Source organism: Musca autumnalis, unplaced genomic scaffold, assembly GCF_047663935.1.
Source record: "Musca autumnalis isolate F117 unplaced genomic scaffold, ASM4766393v1 scaffold_3, whole genome shotgun sequence".
NCBI classification, from domain to species: domain Eukaryota; kingdom Metazoa; phylum Arthropoda; class Insecta; order Diptera; family Muscidae; genus Musca; species Musca autumnalis.
In genome coordinates, this window is record NW_027411866.1 from 6267886 (window position 1) to 6289475 (window position 21590).

The window sequence follows — 21590 nt, forward strand, 5'->3', positions numbered from 1 at the left end:
ATGAAATTCACGCTAGTGTGGACCGGGACATAGCAACTACTTGCAAGTACTTCTTAAGGCATGGGTACATAAGCTGGCTCGCCTGGTTGCCTTGCTTTCCTGCTTCATTTCTGACACAACATAAAATAAAAGAATAGAGAAGGCTGAGTCAATTTCGAACTAGGTTGCCCTTTACTTTTTTATTCTTTTATCAGAAGCAAAGAAGAGCTGTGTTCCTTTACTTACCCGAGGTTACCATTTGTTACCATTTTTAACCTGCAAAGCGTTCCTTAACACCGAAAAGTGGCAAAACTGGAAGCAATTTTTAAGAGAGTGAGAGAGGAGAGAGAGCGAAGATGACTTTCTCTTCTACCACAGGCTACCAGACAAATTTCTGAGGTAAAAAATGGCAGAATTGATTTTTTGACTTTTGTTTGACGATTATTTCACAAACGCTGACAGAACTAAATTAAAAACTGTGAAATAAAAGACGAAAATTGATTTTTTATGTTTCTTTTTGACATTACTGCCAGATCTACAATTTTTCCGTTCCTTTACTGTTCTGGTAAAAATGTTCATGAGAGAGCAATTTTGAGCAATTTTGACACTTTTCTCTTTTACCACTCTTACCATTAAAAAAGTAAAGGAACAAAGCTAAGGCAAGCAGGCAAGGCAGCATGGTACAATAATACAGGTAGCATTATCATGCCAGCTGTTGGTAACATAATTGGTCTGTTCCTTTACTTTAAAAATGGTAACAGTGGCAAAAAAAATGGTAAAAGTGGTGAACTGGTCTCATATAAATTGTACGCTTGTTAAAGTAAAGGAACGCTTTGCAGGCTAAAAATGGTAAGAAATGGTAACCTCAGGCAGGTAAAGGAACAGAGCATGTGTCAATTGCATTGAATTGATGTCAAATTTTGACATCTTATGTTGCCGACAATTGCCGATGCGGCTACCTGTGTATTTGTACCATGCGAGGCAGCTTATGTACCAAGGCCTTCAGTTCTCTTACAAATTAGTACGAGTACAGACCTAATGTGCAAGGACTGTGTTTAGTAGGTATACGTCAACTATGATGTGAACCCTCCTAAAAACCACCCTTAAAAATAAAACTGTGTTGTGTTCAGTAAACATTAATGGAGGCATATTTATTTTTTTAAAGGGGCAGATGTTGTATGTTTCTTTAAATTAATTACTATCAACGAAAAGAATAAGATTAATTTCCTCCAAAGTTAACATAAATTAACTTGTGTAATGATTGCTGAATTGAATTCACCAATGGATCAAAACATAACTCCATCAAGAAAACGGAAACGTCAACAGCAGACAATAAAAGAAGAAATTACAACCAATAATACAGGATTTACGAATGAAGCGTTCAGTTCTACACCCAAAAAAATATTAGCCAAAAGGAGGTTGAACAAAGAAAATGCAGCCTTTGAATTTGCTTCAAAAGCTGGTTTGGAAATAAAACCTATTGCTGCCAAGGATGTTAAGGATACAGGTGAGAATTTAGTTCCAGCAAATCCATTTGAAGTGCTACGCAAGCCGCCGAAAAAGAAAAAACGTCCTGTGGAGGTTGCCTGTTTTGAAAACCCAGCTCTAAATATAAATGTTCCGGAGAAACAGTTTAATCCATACGAGGTAAGTAACTACAAGGAAAATAAGGACTCAGGTTTTAAAAATGTGTTTTGTGTTTAAGGTTGTTCGTGAAAGTGTTCCATTAGCTTTAGCTAATTCCAACTGTTTCGTTAATCCGGCATTGAACTTAAAGACACAAGATGATGCTCCAGCCAGCAAAAATCCTTTTGAGATACAAAGAGATACATCCACCAAGGATGCAATGCCTTGCAAATTAAAGATTGGATTGCCCTTTGTGCCCAATGTAGGATGTCGCATAGATTTTAAAGATATGTCCATGTCTCAGTTAACACCCACAAAATTATTGGCAGAAAAACTAGTTTTTTCACCAGTTGTAATGAAACCAAATAAAGTATCCTTAGGTTCAATTGGTGAAGAGGAAACTATGGATATTGGTAAAGAATTAGATTGCTACCAATTGGAGTTGGAAAATAGCATTAATGAGGCCAAGTTGCGTAAAAATGGCATAAATGAACACTTACCATTGTCACCTATCGAAGAAAGTGTTAAAGTTGAAATAGAAGAAACCATCGAAAAGCATACACATTTACAGATGCAAATAAAAGAGGGCATTGTAACAAAGTCAACAGAAGAAAGCACTGAGACAACAGCAATAAAACTCACAGAGGAACCCTCCAACCCGGTAGAATCAAAGGCAGTCAATACAAATCCATTTGAGCAAAGCAATTTGCCTGAAGTTTCTGTACCCAAATTGGAATTGGGTAATAATCCCTTTGCATTGGATGATGAAAATGATATTGCAGTTAATCCGGAAGATTTGGAGGAGCTATATGGTCCTGATAGTGATATTGAAGGTGCAAATGAATCATTTGACTTCAAGACTCCAGCTCCATTTGTTAGAGCATATACCAAGGCAGGATCAACATTAAAGGTTAGCAAGGAATCTTTGGAAAAATCTGAAGACAATAATAACGACAAGGATGGTAATGTAAAGAAGTCAATGAATGTTAAAAATATGATACGTAAATCAATACGTAAGCTAATGCATCCAAGTCAGCAAACAACAAAAGCTTCGGAGGCATGTGAGGGTGGTGAAACGGATGAAGCCCACGAAAAACATTCACATGGTGGCATATTGAATAGTATACGTCATAGTTTGCGACGCAAACCAAACCGTGTACCCTTAGAAGAGGAACATTCACATGTCACTGAATTGTCCATTATTGATGGTAGTGAAAGAACAATGAAACTCAAATCAGATTTGGTACAAACCGAATATGTTAAAATTGAAGATTTGACAAATGAAAAGAAACACACGTTGCGCAATAGCATAAGGCGTTCAACCCGAGAGATGGGCCACCAATTGATGAAATCAGTTTTTCACAAAAAACATGAGGAATATGACTTCAAGTAAAATATAAATTTCTATAAAAATTCGTTTATATTTTAAGTTCCAAAGATTTATTACAATAATTTATTTTTTCTGCTTACATTATGCCTAAGTATGTTTTCAAGATTTTTATTATTATTGCACTTTTACATATTTTTAAGTATGTATGTTAATACAACAAAAAAAAGTTATTGCACAAATTTATTGAATAAAAATAATTTTCATTATGAACATTTTCCGTATTTTCATTTGTAAACTGTTTGTATGAGGGGTTTGCGACGACTCTGAATGGGCTTGTAGGCCTGTTGATAGACGCTTGTCAGACGCCAATGTTCGGGATAACCACCTTCTCCAGCTCCACCGGCATAACTCTTAAATGGTGGAACAAGTGTATCAATGTCATAGTTCTTTTTGTTATAGGGGTTTCGGGGTTTTGGCACTACCAATACACGTTGTGCTGGATGTCCATGATGATGATGACTACCCATGCTGCAACCACTATCTGAGCTAACAAAGTGTCCGGCGGCATTAAATCTTGGTAAACCAGCGCGAAATGCTGCTTTACAGGGCAGTCTTTTCTCCGGCAAATGTCGATGGCAATTGGGTTCGGGTCCCACTTTGTGGCAAACACGAGAACGTGCTCTTCTAAAGAAACTAGGACGTTTACAGCCTCCAGGATCAAGTGATGAATCAAAATCACAACCCGGCCCTAAATATTTTTCACGCAAGGCTTTATAGTCTTGATCGGATATATCAGGATTGGATTGAAATTGCTTCGTAAGTCTTTGTATTCTATTGCAGGCACTGTTTTCACGTGAAACACTGCGTGCTCTTGGCATGGGACGACAAAGATCCAAATCCTCGTCACTTTGTATACGTTTACCACCAAAATCAGTCTTACGCCTTAAAATGTCTTTATCAAAAAAATCAGTTTCTCCAAGTGTATTGGTAAACACCCCTGCTGAACGTCCAGTATTCAAGGGAGGTTCTTCACGAGGACTTTTTACGAAGTTGAATACCGCAGGACCAGCAGAATCATTAGAACCATCAATGTGTCTTGGCCGGGGAGGTTCTTGTCCCGCCTTTAAATCCCAACAAATAGCCAAATCCATGGCACCAATTTTTTTATCGGAAAATGCAGCAGCAGAGTAGGATCTAAAATTGTCGCTACTGTTATTGTATGCTCTGGGGACAACTCCTGATGTTTGAGGGCGATATACCTTCATTTTGGTACAATGGGTAGGACCGGCGTTATGTGTCTTAACTCCAACACCACTAGCAATCGGGTCTATATCCAATGCCAGACCTGGATTTTCACCTGTTATTTGTAGCCGTCTGAAAGCAAGATCCGCAACACAATCTGGCAAAGGATTATGCATTAAATTTGTTTGATGCATCCTACGGGCCAATTCGAAATTTGTATGAGCCGGAACGACTGGCGAGGGGCAACGTTCATTTGGTTTCCCCGTTATCGTTTGTGAGGCATTCATTTTATTATCGCTGTCGAAAACATTTGAAAATTGTGTATCATTATATTTCGTAGTGGTTGAGTTATTAAGTAAATCCAAATCTCGTATTCGTGGTGATAGATTTGAATCAATCAAAGCTGAAGTTTGTGGCAAAATCGGTGTTAGTTTCAATGGTGGTGGTTCACAGTTATCTGGTGGCGGCTTACATTCGTGATCACCCAAGAGATTTTGATCTAACTTTAGAGTGGGTTCTATATTGTAATCACGATTATATTTATTTTCCAGCAAAGATTCTCGGGTGGGATGTTGGTCTTTATATGCGGTAAAGTCACCCGGTACATATTCCAAATCTAAGGACTAAGAGTAATAGAAACACATGATGAATGGGACATGTTGTTTGATTTTATTCAAGATAATCATTTTTAGATTTTATTTCAAGATAAGAATACACTATCTGCATGAATGTACTACTACTGTGTAATTAAACAATGAAAATATGTGCGATATATAGCTTTGTTCCTTTACTTTTTTAATGGTAAGGGTGGTAAAAGAGAAAAGTGTCAAAATTGCTCAAAATTGCTCTCTCATGAACATTTTTACCAGAAAAGTAAAGGTACGGAAAATGGTAGATCTGGCAGCAATGTCAAAAAGAAACATAAAAAATCAATTATCGTCTTTTATTTCACAGTTTTTAATTTAGTTTTGTCAGCGTTCGACTTTTTCTTCTGTTTTTCGTCAATTTTCTTTTTCATTGTGAAATAATCTTCAAACAAAAGTCGAAAAATCAGTTCTGCCATTTTTTACCTGCAGAAATTTTGCTGGTAGCCTGTGGTAGAAGAGAAAGCCATTTTCGCTATCTCTCCACTCTCACTCTCTTAAAAATTGCTTCCAGTTTCTCCACTTTTCGGTGTTAAGGAACGCTTTGCAGGTTAAAAATGGTAACAAATGGTAAAAATGGTAACCTCAGGTAAGCTTATATGTACATACACGGAGAAAAAATGCAACAAACAAATAATCACCACTATTCTGAACGCATGGGAGTTGGGATTTTTTCCAATCCCACATTTTCGTATTCTCAATAAAATTTTGTGGGAAAAATCCCATTTCCCTTCATTCTGAATGAAGTTCGAATTGGGAATTTGTCGGAGTTTGAAAAAAAGTTTTAAGAAATTGCGTATTCTTATAAAAAGTAGGTGGAGGTATTGCTTTTAAGACATCTACATGACAAAATTATTGCAAATATTTATAAACTGCATGTGTTTGCTTAATAAAAACATACCAAATGTACTGTAAAATATGTCATTAGTAGACTTCGGATTTTGCATATTATTACAATAGTAATAATTGTTCCACAAACATCCCAGGCGGGACAGGGGAGACTTCTCTCATATCAATGAGTGCACCCCAATTCATATTAGCTCAATGATATGGGAACTACTGTTTATCGCCGAGTCCGAACGGCGTGTCTATGACACCACTTGTGGAGAAGTTGTCCAAGGCTGAAATACTCAGAAAATGTCGCCAACATTACTGAGGGGTATTTTGCCACCGTTGAAAAGAGTTTGATGTTGACCGGCCGGGGAATCGAACCCACGACCTTTAGCGTGCAATGCGGGTGTGCACACCATTGCACCACGGTGGCACCCAATATTCTTATATGATGGAAAATTATATACTACTACAATTGTTGTAATTTTTAACGTCTTAAATCCATAAAATATCGAAAGAAACAACTTCATCATTACTAGGACGGATTTCTTGGGTTAAAAAGAACATTTATTTTTTGATACGACAAATCGATATGTATTGAAATACAAGAAAAAGAGTCATTGGTTTATTCTATTAACGCATAATAACTATATTATATACCATCTTTACAACTTTGATTTATTTTCGTAATAAACCTTCGAGTTTTAATTAGATGATTGTAAAAACATGGGGTTGGCTTTTCTTTTTTACACATGACAGGACAGTTGAGTTCATATATTGATTGTCAAAAACCCAAAACTTGCCTGTGTGACGTAGACGTCAAGACAACTCCAAAAGCAGTTGCAAAATTATGAAAGAAAATTATCGATTTCTTGTCGTTTTCCGTTCACTTATTTTGTTTTTGTACATATTCTTTTGTTTGCAGCACATTTGAATTATCATCTCACTTCTTTTTCACAAACATGTCAAAAATTTGTTAACCCGACTGTCTTTGAAAAATGATGGACAGCTGGGAGACAAACGACAAATATATGTATGTGTTTGTGAATCAGAGTTGTATTTGAAGACAAACTGTCCAGTGTAAACGCCTAGTTACCTTGCGTTTACAAATGATAGGACAGCTGAGTTCATGTATTGATTGCGCGCGTGTGACGTAGGCGTCCCGACAACTGCAAAAACAGTTGTAAAATTATGAATGAAAATCTTCGATTTCTTTTTGTTTTCCGTTCACATATTTTGTTTTTTTTTTAATGTTCTTTTGTTTTCAACACATTTCAATTATTTGCTCTGCTCCGGAACCTGCAAGAGGCTACTACTTTTTACTACGATGACATTTTTTCCTTTATGTTATCAAAGAAAATATTAAAATTTAGTCGATTCTTGCAGTTCGGGAAGTGAGATAATTCACTTATTTTTATGGACAGCTGGGAGACAGTCGACAAATGTATGTATGTTTTAGTAAATCAGAGTTGTATAAAGTGGTAAAATGTCGTAAAAGTTGTAAAAGTCGTAAACGATTTTCATACAAATTTTGTGTACGGGAACGCAAAATGTGTAAAAGTGTTAAAAATTGTAAAAACTTTTTAGTTCTGGAACAGAGCTGTTGTCTTGTGTAAACGCCTGATATATTAACAATTCTATAAATCGAATGTTTTTGTTTTTCATAATATTGATAATGCAAATATGCATTTTTATTATAAAACAAAATTACAGCTCCCTAAAGTATGCAATAATAATTTGGTGTAACTTATTTCGGCATTTCTTTTCCCCTTTCTTGCTACTCCCACGTCGTTGAGAATATGGAAAGCATGGGAATGGGAATATGAATATTGAATATGTTTGGATCCAAACATATTATTCGTTTGCAACAGTCCCTAACAAAACATATGTTTAGATCCAAACATATGTTATGTTAGGAAATGTTGACAAAAATTAATATGTTTGAATCCTAAACATATTATTTGTTTACAGCATTTAGTTTTCTGTGTGTATATATAGCACATACATATGCATATACAGTGGCGCAGATAAGTATACGTGCCCCTTACAAAAATGAAGTTTAGACTAAATCGTTGTGTTTTTTTATAGCAACAACTGCACTGTGTGGCTCCTTGCAGACAAAATAACCATAATTACACAAATTTATTCTTTAGTACGTATTAAACGTATTACAAGTATTGGCTTGATTCCGATCATGGCACAATAATACAGGTACAACGGGAAAAACAGCTGATTATCACACTAGTTGTCAAAATGCATTATTGTGAATAAAATCACATACAAAAGGTAAACAAGCAATTCACAGCAATGCGTTATTGTGAACAATTTTGACGTTTGGTATGATTTGATGTAATGCTAAGTTTACATTTACGAAATCCACTCGATTTCATTGCATCGGCAATGAATGGACTTAGCAGTAAGGTAGTGTCCTTTAGTATACAGCGATCTTTGTTTGAAGAAAAACTTTTCTACAAACTATAAATTAATACGATTTTTGACGCCATCCGGCAAGTATATGTAGAAAGGAAACATATGAATCCTTTAAATAGGAACTTTCCTTGAAGATCTATAGTTAGTAGCCTTGAAAAAAAGAAAATCGCTTTCAAACGGGCCTGAGCGGGGAAATGTCTTCCCCTGCCATGTAAAATACGTATAAAATTGTCTAATCGGTGACAAATTTATTAAATGGGCCTACAACAAAACAAATTAACATATCCCAATGAGTTTCCTTTAGTGTAACTAAAATGCAAATAGTTTTAAGGCGTACGTATACTTTTCTGTGTTGTGAAAATTGAATTTCTTTAATTGTAATAAATATACGTATTATATTAAAATAAATTTCTGTAATTATGGTTATTTTGTCTCCAAGGAACCACACAGTGCAGTTGTTGATATAAAAAAACCCAACGATTTAGCCTAAACTTCATTTTTGTAAGGGGTGCGTATTCGTATCTGTGCCACTGTACATTTTAGGTGAGATTCTCATTCGTATTTACTTTGTTTTGGCAATTAAATAGTGTGGGCCTAAATTTGCTCAAATCATCTTATTTCTAAATACATACATGAATATGCGAATATTCAAATAAATAAATGAAATACTTTTGTTAACGAATTTATATTAAATTGAATTAAAACTGCGTGCTTTTTAAATTTTCTACATGTTTGGGGTGGAGAGGTGCAAATATGTTCTCAAGTTCTTATCTTACATCCTTTTTCTCACATGAATGTAATGACCTATGCGGTTGTGCCACTCTTGATATGGTCTCACATTTGGTCGGATATGATAAACGGGTTCCTGAGACACCTAAATCGCCAAAGTCTTTGGAAAGACTTGTTGATGTCAAATATTTATGATAGTCTTCACCAAATTTACGTGTTAATTTATCTGGCAATTGATAGGTACCGGAAAAATTACCCCAAGGATTTTGATTTAACCTTTAAACAGATAGGAACATGTAATTTTTTTCAAATTTGTAACAACAATAACAAAATTAATACCTTTTGGAACTGTCCAACAGATGACCTCTTTCATTGGCTATGAACTGGGTAGAACCTTTACGTTGACGTGGTCTTGGTGGATCTCTGGTTTGCCATTTTGGCAATTCCCAGTTGCCTAAGCGGCGAGATGCATAGGCTGGTTCAAACTGAAACAAAGAATAAAATATTTTTTTTTAGAAAACAAACAACAACCTGTTTTAAACGTTACTCTAATATCCTGTAATTCCATAATTTATATCATTATAATCCTCCAAGTAAACAAAACAAAATGTTTAACATAAAAAAACATGAAACGGAGATAACAAAACACCCCCTTTTCTGGTTAAAAAAAAAACAAGCCCAACATATTGCATAGTAAAGATGAGTTGACTTCATCCCCTGACTTCATATTAGAGGGCAATTACATGCTTATAGACAAATGTTTTTTAAGGACATGTGTAAAAACTATTCCCTTTTTAATACCACTTAAGCTTTTGTTTGTTTTTCTTCAATAGGTAGGAAAAAGAATGAATGAACAATTGAATTCTGCTGGTTAATATCAATTTTTCTTTGCTGCACTTAATCCCGCCGTATCATTTATCACTTTCAAACCTAACCTCATCACTTAGGGAGGGAGAAAATTGCAACAGACAATTCGAAGGCAAAGTTTTAGTGATAAAGTTACTTGGATTAAAATACATCTGTTGTTTTAAAACAAATAGGGAGGAGGGGAAGAACAAGTCAGGTGGCCGTCGGTATTTTGTTTATTCAAAAAAGAAAAGTAAAAAATATGTTCAATTTGTGAAACAAGGCCCAGCATTTCTTCTCTGGCACACTTTATAAGAAGTCTTCTATTCTATAGATGTATTCCTCTGATGACCTTTGCCCTTAGTTAGCTAAATTGAATTTTTCTATAGAAACGTTTGCTGAATTAAATTAACCTAATGAAAAATTCGGTGGATTGACTTTTTCTTTGACTTCTTCTATAGATTAAGTTCGCTGAATTGACTTTTTTTAAAAAAGTTACCTGAATTGACTTTTTCTATAGAAAAAGTTCGCTGAATTGACTTTTTCTATAGAAAAAGTTCGCTGAATTGACTTTTTCTATAGAAAAAGTTCGCTGAATTGACTTTTTCTATAGAAAAAGCTCGCTGAATTGACTTTTTCTATAGAAAAAGCTCGCTGAATTGACTTTTTCTATAGAAAAAGCTCGCTGAATTGACTTTTTCTATAGAAAAAGTTCGCTGAATTGACTTTTTCTATAGAAATAGTTCGCTGAATTGACTTTTTCTATAGAAAAAGCTCGCTGAATTGACTTGTTCTATAGAAAAAGCTCGCTGAATTGACTTTTTCTATAGAAAAAGTTCGCTGTATTGACTTTTTCTATAGAAAAAGTTCGCTGAATTGACTTTTTCTATAGAAAAAGTTCGCTGAATTTACATTTTTCTATAGAAAAAGTTCGCTGAATTGACATTTTTCTATAGAAAAAGTACGCTGAATTGACATTTTTCTATAGAAAAAGTTCGCTGAATTGACATTTTTCTATAGAAAAAGTTCGCTGAATTGACATTTTTCTCTAGAAAAAGTTCGCTGAATTGACATTTTTCTATAGAAAAAGTTCGCTGAATTGACATTTTTCTATAGAAAAAGTTCGCTGAATTGACATTTTTCTATAGAAAAAGTTCGCTGAATTGACATTTTTCTATAGAAAAAGTTCGCTGAATTGACATTTTTCTATAGAAAAAGTTCGCTGAATTGACATTTTTCTATAGAAAAAGTTCGCTGAATTGACATTTTTCTATAGAAAAAGTTCGCTGAATTGACATTTTTCTATAGAAAAAGTTCGCTGAATTGACATTTTTCTATAGAAAAAGTTCGCTGAATTGACATTTTTCTATAGAAAAAGTTCGCTGAATTGACATTTTTCTATAGAAAAAGTTCGCTGAATTGTCTATTTCGGTACAAAAAATTCTCAGAATTGACTTTGTCTCTAGAAAAAGTTCGCGGAATTGACTTCTTCTATAGAAAATATTTGCTGAATTGAGTTTTACTATAGAAAAAGTTCGCTGAATTGACTTTAACTTAAGAAAAAGCTCATTGAATTGAATTTTTCTATATAAAGGGTTTGTTGTATTGACTTTAACTATAGAAAAAGTTAGCTGAATTGACTTTTTCTACAGAAAAAGATCACTAAATTGACTTTTTCTATAGAAAAAGTTCGCAGAATTGATTTTTTCTATAGAAAAAGTTCGCAGAATTAATTTTTTTATAAAAAAAGTTCGCAGAATTGAATTTTTTTACAGAAAAAGTTCGCTGATTTGACTCTTTCTATAGAAAAAGTCCGCTGAATTGAATTCTTTTATAGAAAAGTTCGCTGATTGACTTTTTCTATAGAAAAAGTTTGCTGAATTGAATTCTTTTATAGAAAAAGTTCGCTGAATTGACTTTTTCTATAGAAAAAGATCGCTGTATTGACTTTCTCTACAGAAAAAGTTCGCTGAATTGACTTTTTCTATAGAAAAAGATCGCTGTATTAACTTTCTCTACAGAAAAAGTTAGCTGAATTGATATTTTCTATAGAAAAAGTTCGCTGAATTGACTTTTTCTATAGAAAGTTTCGCTGAATTGACTTTTTCTATAGAAAATTTCGCTGAATTGACTTTTTCTATAAAAAAAAGTTCGCTGAATTGACTTTTTCTATAGAAAAAGTTCGATGAGATTTCATTTGATATGACAGGAAATGACAGTTGAAATCCTCTCGTAAATTTCGTAAATGTACAATAAGAATCCCTAATTTAAAGCAATTTGGTTCACGAAAAAATTCTTTTGTATAGGGTTTCATTTCTTTAGAAGACGAGGTCTTATATAGTATAGAAGACGAGGTCTCTTGTTTTATAGATGACGACAAAGTCTTCTAATCTATAGAAGATGAGTGTATAGTGAGAGGATCTACCGATTTGGTTCATAATTTGGCTCCGGTAATATTTTCTCCAAACTTAGATGGGTGATATCGGTCCACTTCTTTCTCACAAAAGTTCAAAATTTTTTTCGCAAAAAATATGCGCACGAAACTTTCGAAGGTACGAACCGATTTGGTCCATACTTTGCACATCGTAATGTTTCTACCAGACATATGTAGACCAAGTTCGAATATGGACTAAATCGGGTACCTCCTACACAATTTTTTGCTTTCGAATAGTTTTGATGTTTCAAATTTTGTCAGGGACAAGTCCACACTTCCTGAGAAAACGGCACGAAAGCTGTATAATGCTCTATGACCACCATATATGTATAGTGGCTGGTGCGCAGAACAACATTCGAACAGGATACTGCATTGGTCCAAATTTGGATCGGTCCACTCACAAAAGTTCACAAATTTTCTTTATACGGTGACTAACAGAAATGACTGGAGGGCGCGATATCTATCAAAAGGAATGTCTCTCAAAACCAGAAACACTTCCAAAATGGACTGCGTCGCGTAGGTACATTCCTACAGGTACCTCCTCTGCAAAACTTTAGAGTTTTAATCCAAATCCACACAGGTTGAGGATATATCTCTGTCGGCAAAGCCGACTATTTGTAATTTGTTAAATTCATGATTTTATAAGAAAAAATCTTTCGAAAAACCTTACCTTACCTCCCTTATTGAAGTTCTCTACGCTATAGGTAGATCCTTGCCAAGGTCTGCTACTCTATAGAAGAGGGGGCCTTGTAGAAGTTTTACACTTGATAAGACCCTTATCGAGATCGAGGTTTCTACAAAGAAAGATGTCTTCTAGAATTGTGTAAATAAACAATACGCCAATAATACGATGTCCTTTCTTGACGAAATATCCTATCCTTCTTACCCCTGCCTTCTATTCTGTAGTGCCTCGGTTATCTATTTTGTGAAAGACTTTTACGGATGCATCCTGTTTTTGAAAAGATCTGTACCGTAATATATTTGAAACATTTTTACCAAGGTCTTTTGTCTTAAAGAATATCTACCATTTAAAAAGCTTTTGCTCTATTTGCAGTATTTTCGTAGATTATACATATATTCTGAAAACTTTACCTCCTAAATGAAGTCCATTGAGTTTTTTATAGAAGTGTTATATTCTGTATATATTATATACTGACTTTATACAGAAGAAGTCATTTCCAGTGCATTTTTATGATGACTTATAACGTTCCTCTTTCCCATAAGCGCGGTCATATAAATCTAATAGAAACATTTTCTTCGTGAGAACCACTGGTCCATTATTCTCTCCATTGTCCTTCTTTTTTGTAATTTTAATATGTAAATTACAACGAAATTTGATATCTTCATCTGTGGCCAAAAAATTATAGGTTGACTTCTTCTATGTTATTGTGTTTTTCCGTCAACACTTGTCATGATGACATTTAGCGAAAAATTATTTGATTGAAAACCACAATGGCACGCGTACCGACACGAGCCTGTGGCATAACACCACAGTCATCCTTCCCCTTCCTCACCAAGCACACAGCCAAGCATCCCCTTATGGAAATGATGTGAACAATTTCAATCAACACCACATAATCAACAACCAACGGCTTACAAATTCACACATACAAAATTAGTGAAAAATTAAATTTAACCGTTAAGAGGCGTTAAATTTGATACTTCGAATGAGATAAGTTTTAGATGCTCGTAATACCTACAAGTATGCATTTCAAATTGATTTTAAACTCAATTAGCAAATTGTTAACACTGAGAATTTGTCTCCAATAGATAAGGAGGAGGTCATCTTCTAGTTTTTGTTTGCAACAAAACGTTCAACCATCCATCAAATAGCCAACTGTTTTGTCCCTGACAATGATTATAATGTCAAATCTCTGGGGTAACATTTATCAAGAGTGTTACAAGCCTAGCGACAGACATGCATACACGTACGCACAGACAATAACCCCCCATTCCACAATCAACAAACACCTTACAGCATACGATGTTCACATAGAACACCCGAGCACGCACCCTTTCGCCTTTTTTTCCTTCCACCATCCAACCCTCTTTAGCTGTGGGCTGCCTGGTATTTGTTGGTTAACACGTGTATCAATAGATTTGAAGTTTTTGTTTGGGATTCTATTGATATCTGCTTCGAGTTGAAGGAGGAGGAGGACGAAAAAAGCATAAAAACACTTGTTACGATAATCCTCGTTTTATGACACTCAAAGCTTAAATACAATAATACTTAGCCACTGCTGTAATTTAACGCTTCTCTACCAACCAGACAATGAACGAACGGTTAGTTGGATGGACCCCTGCCGAATTCTTTGATTTTGCTGAAACAGATGTCGAATCAATTGTTTTGAAATTAACTTAATGTTATCCTTGCTTGTATCACTTTGAACGATAGGTAATTGCCAGCAATAAACGTAGGTGTTCAAGCGAAGCGATAACTAATATAAACGCGTTCTGTATCCCGGCAAATACTGACTGAATGCCCAGGAAATAGTTTGGCAAAACAAAGTAATAAGAAGAAAGCCTGTCACATTTGACCCAAAAATAGTTTTGTCAAAATAAAATGTTCCTTGTACCAGGATATTCTTTCTATGTTGCTTGTTTACACCAGACATACAAATGTTTGCATGTGTATAAAAAACGGATACATATTCATCCATACCTGTGATATAAACAAACACGGTAATAAACAAGAATAATACGAGGCTCATTTTTTTATTTTTACCATTTATTGTAATAGTTGTGCTTTTATCCCCCATCATTATAAGTATGTAATAAAACATGTAATAATGACCCTATATGTAGTATACTTTGAAGTATTTCACAACCTATATATAGAAATTGATTGTGTAATTCACCAACGATCTTCCTTGGCGTGTCTCCGGAGTGACTTCCTGGGCAAGGGAGTGAGAAACTCACTGGCAGAGATTAGACAAACATGGTTGCACATACATACACAGACGATTATTCTATATATGTAAGTATACTGAATATATTCAGTATACTACAGAAAATCTTTACTCCGATATTCTCTTCAATGTGTAGAAGGCATCATCCATACAATGCCAACCTCTTTTAGTTTGTTTCAGATCTTGACAACGGATTTTTATTACACAGAAGACTGCTGCGAAGGTTTGCTTTTCGACCAAAAGATCTTTATTGAGGTCTTATACCATGTTTATATTATAGCCTTTTCCCGGGGTAACCTTCTTAATGAGGATTTATTTCACATATACGCAAAGGAATTGACACTTAAAATCCAGTCGGTTTCAAATGTCAATTCCTTTGCGTATACGTCAAATAAATCCTCATTAAGAAGCTTAACCCTGCATCTCAAGTGGACACTGACCTCCCCTTGGTGTCACCTGGGGAACTGCCTTTAACACCCGTTAAAGGTAGTGAGCTAACATGTGCCGCACGTTCACCCATAAGAACGTTAAAAACTTGGGTTTGGGCGTCGGGTTAGTAACCCTCCCCTAGAAAAAACATCCTACTATGAAAAAACGAAAGAAAAGAAAAACAAACCCCTTTAAAGTTGACGAACCCCGCAAACGTTTTAAGGACCATGATCTGCGAATCTGCACCTGGAATGTTCGCACTCTCTATAGAGAAGGTGCAGTCTTCGCATTGGCAGACGTACTTGAAAAGTACAAGGCCGATATTACTGCCATACAGGAAATACGTTGGATTGGGAAAGGCGTCACAACAACACCTAAAGGTGACGCACTGTATTATAGCTGCCATGACGTAAAGCATGAGTTTGGTTGCGGATTCGTAGTTAGTCGGAGACTAAAACATCTGGTATCCAGCTTCACCCCAGTGAATGAAAGACTTGCTGCAATTCGAATAAAAGCTAAATTCTTCAATATCAGCTTTATTTGCGCTCATGCTCCCACTGAAGAAAAGGACGAAAAGACCAAAGATATATTTTACGAGCGCTTAGAATAAACATGTGACCGTTGCCCTGCCCATGACATTAAAATTATTTTAGGCGATTTTAATGCCAAAATTGGATAGGAGAATATCTTTGGCCCAACAGTCGGGAATGTCGGTCTTCACAGTGAAACATCTGACAATGGTATGAGGCTGATATACTTTGCAGCTGCAAAAAACATGGAGTTAGCAGTACCAGCATATCGATATTCATAAGGGCACCTGGCTGTCTCTAGATCAAAGAACAAGTAATCAAATTGATCATGTTGTGATAGGTGGAAGGCATTCCTCGAACGTGTTGGATGTACGATCGTTCCGAGGCGCAAACATTGATTCGGACCACTACCTTGTTGCAGCAAAGGTACGTACCCGTCTAAACGTTGCAAATAAAGCACGAACAGACACAATGCGGAAGTTGGACATCGATAGGCTGCAAACACAACAGATAGCCACCGCATATTCCACTCAACTAGCCCAATTGCTTAATGAGAGTACTCCTTGTCCCGATAACATAACAACACAATGGCAAAATATTGCCCACTCCATGCAAACAGCCGCAAAATCCATACTTGGATACAGGGACCTCCACAAAGGAATTCATGGTATGACCAGGAGTGTCGTGCTGCTACCGAAGAGAAAAATGCGGCATATAGAGCTACTTTGCAATCAGTAGCAACGCTTGGCGCACGAGAAAGATATCGGGAGAAAAGGAACGTCTTTTCCGCAAGAAAAAGAGAGAAATAGAAAAGCGAGAAATAGAAAAGTGTGAAAAAATCGAGATGTACAGGAGCCAGATTGAAGTCCGAAAATTCTACCAAAAAGTGAGACATCAAACAGATGGCTTTGGTACAGGCACATCCTCCTGTAGAGACCAGCAAGGTAATCTGGTAACAGATACAGATAGCGTGCTCAGGATATAGAAGAAACATTTCTCCAATCCGCTGGTATCCAATAGTAGCGAAGACGATGATACCACCGATTCAATCCCAGAAGATGGTATAGAATGTATACCGCCCGGCCAAGATGAGGTAAAAGCAGCAATCAACCGGTTGAAGAATAATAAAGCAGCAGGAGCCGATGGCTTACCAGCCGAGCTGTTTAAAACCGGAGGCGACGCGCTGATAAGGTGTATGCATCAGCTAGTTAGCACCATCTGGCAGAAAGAACGCGTACCCGACGATAGGAACCTGAGCATTCTGTGTCCCGTCCACAAGAAAGGAGATAAGACTGTATGCTCCAACTATAGGGGCATAAGTCCCTATTGCCTATAAGATAGTGTCAGGGATATTGTGCGAACGACTAAAGCCAATGGTCAACGAAATAATTGGACCCTACCAATGTGGCTTTAGACCTGGCAAGTCCACCATTGACCAGATATTTACCCTGCGACAAATCCTGCAGAAGACCCAATGATGCAGATCGACACATTTCACATTTTTGTCGATTATAAAGCAGCATTCGACAGTCCCCTCCGATCAAAGGTATTCCATGCAATGTCTGAATTTGGTATTCCCGCAAAGCTCATCCGGCTTTGTAAGATGACTCTAACTGATACTAGGTCCTCAGTTAAAATTGGAAAGAACCTCTCCGAAGAATTTTGTACCAAAAGAGGTTTCAGACAAGGAGACAGCCTTTCGTGTGACCTATTCAACATTTTGCTGGAAAAGGTAATACGAGATGCCAATGTCAAAAGAAATGGAATTTACACCAATAGCCACATGTTACTTGCTTATGCTGATGACATAGACATCATGGGACGATCAGTAAAGGAAGTAACTGATACCTTTAGGAAGGCTGAAGCAGAATCTGCGAAAGTGGGTCTGGCGATAAACGGCGAAAAGACCAAATTGATGGTGTCGACGCGCAAAGCGTCCATAGAGCTCGGACCAACTGTGGAAGTTGGTACCTATAATTTTGAGGTAGTTAAAGACTTCGTCTACCTCGGCACTGTCATAAACACAACAAACAACATCAGTTGTGAAATAAAAAGAAGAACTGTTTTGGCCAACAGATGCTACTTTGGCTTAAGTTAGTACTTTAAAAACAAAGCCACAACTCGTTAAACAAAAATAACGCTTTACAAAACACTGATACTACCCGTGCTCATGTATGGCTCCGAAGCATGGGTACTTGCGCAAGCAGATAAGCCAGTGCTTGGTGTGTTTGAGAGGAAAATTCTTCGAAAGATCTACTGACCAGTCTGCGTTAACGGTGAATATCGACGTCGCATGAACCACGAGCTGTATCAGGAATACAATGACATCAGTATAGATAAACGTATCGAGATGCAGCGATTGCGTTGGCTAGGCCATATCATAAGGCCCTGAAAAGGCGTATAAATACATGCCACATGGCGGATGCACACAAGCCGAAGAAAAGATGGCGCAAGCAAGTGGATGAAAAGATGACAAGGCGCGGTATTCCAGAAAGCAAAGCAGTAGACAGAGAGAAGTAGAGATCTTTTCTTAGTTCGGTCTATGAAACAAATGTTCTGTAATGGGCCAGCTAAGTAAGAAAAAAATATAAAGAAAATATTTTTCATTTCAAATTTTCATAGAACAAGAATCCAGCCCCAGATCAGTAAATTTTATTGAACCTCTATAAAAAAAAGCTGTGATAAAGCATTTTATCGACATTTTCGGGGTGGCCTTTTTCTGTGTACGAATCACAACAAATTTTTCCTTTCTAACCCTCATATCTCCCCTAATTTTTGTCCGATCGACAACATGTTCTTTTGTAACTGTACTTTAAAATAAAAAAAAATCAATTTTATAATGCGTCTGTTCCAGTACTGCAAGAATCTACTAATTTTTACTATTTTTTTTTTTTCGATAACTTAAAGGATAAATTGTTATTGTAGTAAAAAGTAGTAGCTTCTTGCAGGTTCTGGAACAGAGCAAAAATTTGCAAGTGGCCATAAACCATTAATGCCCGTAATTTCTACGCGTAGTTATCTATGAGTTCATAGATATCCCCCGTGTAAGCAAAATTTCATAATTTCAATCCATAGGTAACGTTACCGGGTCGAAAACGGCCGTGTTACTTACACCAAGGATTTTGCCTGGTTGATTGTTGCCAATGTGTTAAAATTTTTAAAACACTTATATGTGGCAATGTTTTTACGAAATCATGAAAGAAAATCACAAATGTTACCACATGTTTTGAAAATTTACAAGCCTCGGTAAATGGCACGTAGAAATATAACTAATAGGTAGCTACCTACACGGTTACCTAGGGCTAGAAATTACGGGCATAAGTAAGATTTTCATACATATGTAAGTATGTTATATACAGACGGCTACAAAATTGAAGGTAGTGCTTCTGAGGCTCTCCATGAGGGAAGAACAGCATTGGAAATTAATGCTATCTGACTATGCGACATTTCGATCCGAAATTATGTCAACCACTTCATACAACTTTCGTTAATGTCATGTTCACAAGAGCGTTTCAATTACGTTGTTCGCCTGTCGAACGACGTACACGAATTAACCCGTTTCCACGACACCATTCGTAATTAGCAGAAACATAAACAAAATTTCCTCCATTTTAGTTTCCTTGTTTTCACGAAAATTTGAACCGAAAACACATAAAATATATGTACATTAAATGAATAGGAAAAGCAATAGACTTTCCTTCAAATGTATCTTCTATATTTAACTACACACATTTCATTCATTTTTTCCATAAATTCTGAATAATTTTGTATTTTTAATATATTTTTATATGTTTCTATTTTCAAAATTAAAGAGAGAGAGAGACATGTCAAAACAATGTTTGTGAATACAGACTTTCAGTTATTTGTTTCTTTTTTGTTTTCGATTTTTTACGCGATTTTGAACTAATGGACAAGAAATGTGTGTGGAATTAAGAAGGAAACACAACCATCTTCCTTCTGCATCTATATAAAATGTTTAATTTATTCATTTTCATTCATCTTTTTCCTTTTTTCTAAAAATTTTTGTGTTTTCAACAAATTTTTCAATTTTGAATTTATACATGTCATAATTAATTTTTTCGATAAATTCTTTCATTTGTTAGGGATGGGACATACTTATTTGTCGTTCAGAGAGTATTTCTAATCGAACAACGTATAAAAATCGTCGTTCGTTCATAGAATTTTGTGTGGGGAAATAAGTAATTTATTCGTAGTTATGGGTCGAACAACGAATAGAGAACGAACGACGTACCGTGGAAACGGGCTATTAGATAACGTTACGATTTCGGATCCGATGGCGGACATAGCGTCCGAATTTTATTCCGATATCGTTACGATTGGTTTGCTGGGACCTTACAAAACACTGATACTACCCGTGCTAATGTATGGCCCAAAGCCTGGATATTTCCGCAAGCACTAAAGCACTAAGCAAAATTGTTCGAAGGATCTACGCTATTCACCGTCAACTTCAAGGCTTCGATGGACTAAACAAGGGAGAGGAATGGAAGTCCTTTCCTAGTTCGGATTATAGGACAAATCTTCTAAAGAGTGCCAACTAAGTAAATAAAGGAAGAAGGATATAATATTGTGCACCACCTTCTTTTTTTATCTGGTATAGCATATACCAATACTTCTTTACAACGACCCTCGTATATTGATGAAAACTATTTCTTTTTAATTTGAATAACGTGCGTGAATTTCATTTATGCGGTTGCTATGCAAGGAATTTTTGTTTATCAACAGATTTCAGGACAAAAGAAGACAGGCAGCAGACAATTTTTTGTGGCAAATACTCACAAACTTATAGACATGATTATATGTATGTTTGTATGTAGTTTGCAAAATAAAATGATGAGTATAATGAAAAGGCGAAATATGTATATTGAAAATCACCAACGAATTCACAGCAAATAACAGTCTTTATAAAACTTTCATCAGATATACACTACAAATCTCTTCATTTTTAACACATTCATCAATATTCTTATTTTTAATGTTTTTTTAATCCGGTTTAGTTTTCTGTTTTTTTTACCTGATTTGCACTAAAATGTGTAGCCATTTCTTAGAATTTCTTTTTTTCACAAAACTTTTGATTTTAGTTAAAATTTTATTTAATTTATTATTTGATAAGTATTGCAAAACAATTTTTTTTTTTGAATTTTTATATTTTTATTTTATTTTAATTAGAAACACCAGATTGCGTGTTAAGGCGTCTAAGTTCAAATTCCCAACTAAATGCCACAACAAATCGAAGGAAGTTTCGAGGGAAATGCAGTTATTTTTTTGTAAAATACGCATTCCTATAAAATGTTGCCAAAGGTTACCAATGTCTTTGGTTGAGTTTATTGGAATTTTTGTTTAGAACTTGGACAACAAAACAAACATTAATTACCTTGGTTATAAGGACATATTCTATTTCAAAATATACGAGGTTGCATTAAAAATGCACAAAAGTGTAGGTACAACATTTAGGTTAAAATTGGGAATACGAAGAAATACCTCTGTATCAATTGATAACTGCTTCAAATCAATTGATAATTGTTTCAAATCAATTGATAATTGCTTCAAATATGTATGTTTAAACTATCGGACATAGAATTCAACTATTTCCATAGGGCCTTATTTTGATAA

General features: G+C 35.5%; 2 protein-coding genes across 4 annotated transcripts; one reads left to right on the plus strand and one right to left on the minus strand.

The window, feature by feature from the left end:
* Nucleotides 1–1102: 1102 nt before the first annotated feature.
* Nucleotides 1103–3205, plus strand: pon (partner of numb). Its single transcript, XM_073974300.1, has 2 exons — nucleotides 1103–1626; nucleotides 1685–3205. The coding sequence occupies exons 1-2, from the start codon at nucleotides 1237–1239 to the stop codon at nucleotides 2996–2998; spliced, it is 1704 nt and encodes a 567-aa protein (XP_073830401.1). The 5' UTR covers nucleotides 1103–1236; the 3' UTR covers nucleotides 2999–3205.
* Nucleotides 2986–21157, minus strand: LOC141397680 (uncharacterized). Of its 3 annotated transcripts, none has more exons than XM_073974297.1 (4): nucleotides 20992–21157; nucleotides 9151–9296; nucleotides 8859–9087; nucleotides 2986–4800 (listed from the first exon to the last, which is right to left on the minus strand). In XM_073974297.1, the coding sequence occupies exons 1-4, from the start codon at nucleotides 21016–21018 to the stop codon at nucleotides 3220–3222; spliced, it is 1983 nt and encodes a 660-aa protein (XP_073830398.1). In that variant the 5' UTR covers nucleotides 21019–21157; the 3' UTR covers nucleotides 2986–3219. The 3 variants fall into 3 exon arrangements, with proteins under 3 accessions (XP_073830398.1, XP_073830399.1, XP_073830400.1); XM_073974298.1 differs by lacking the exon at nucleotides 20992–21157 and adding an exon at nucleotides 14358–14537; XM_073974299.1 differs by lacking the exons at nucleotides 9151–9296; nucleotides 20992–21157 and having other exon boundaries at nucleotides 8873–8880.
* Between the last annotated feature and the right edge of the window lie 433 nt (nucleotides 21158–21590).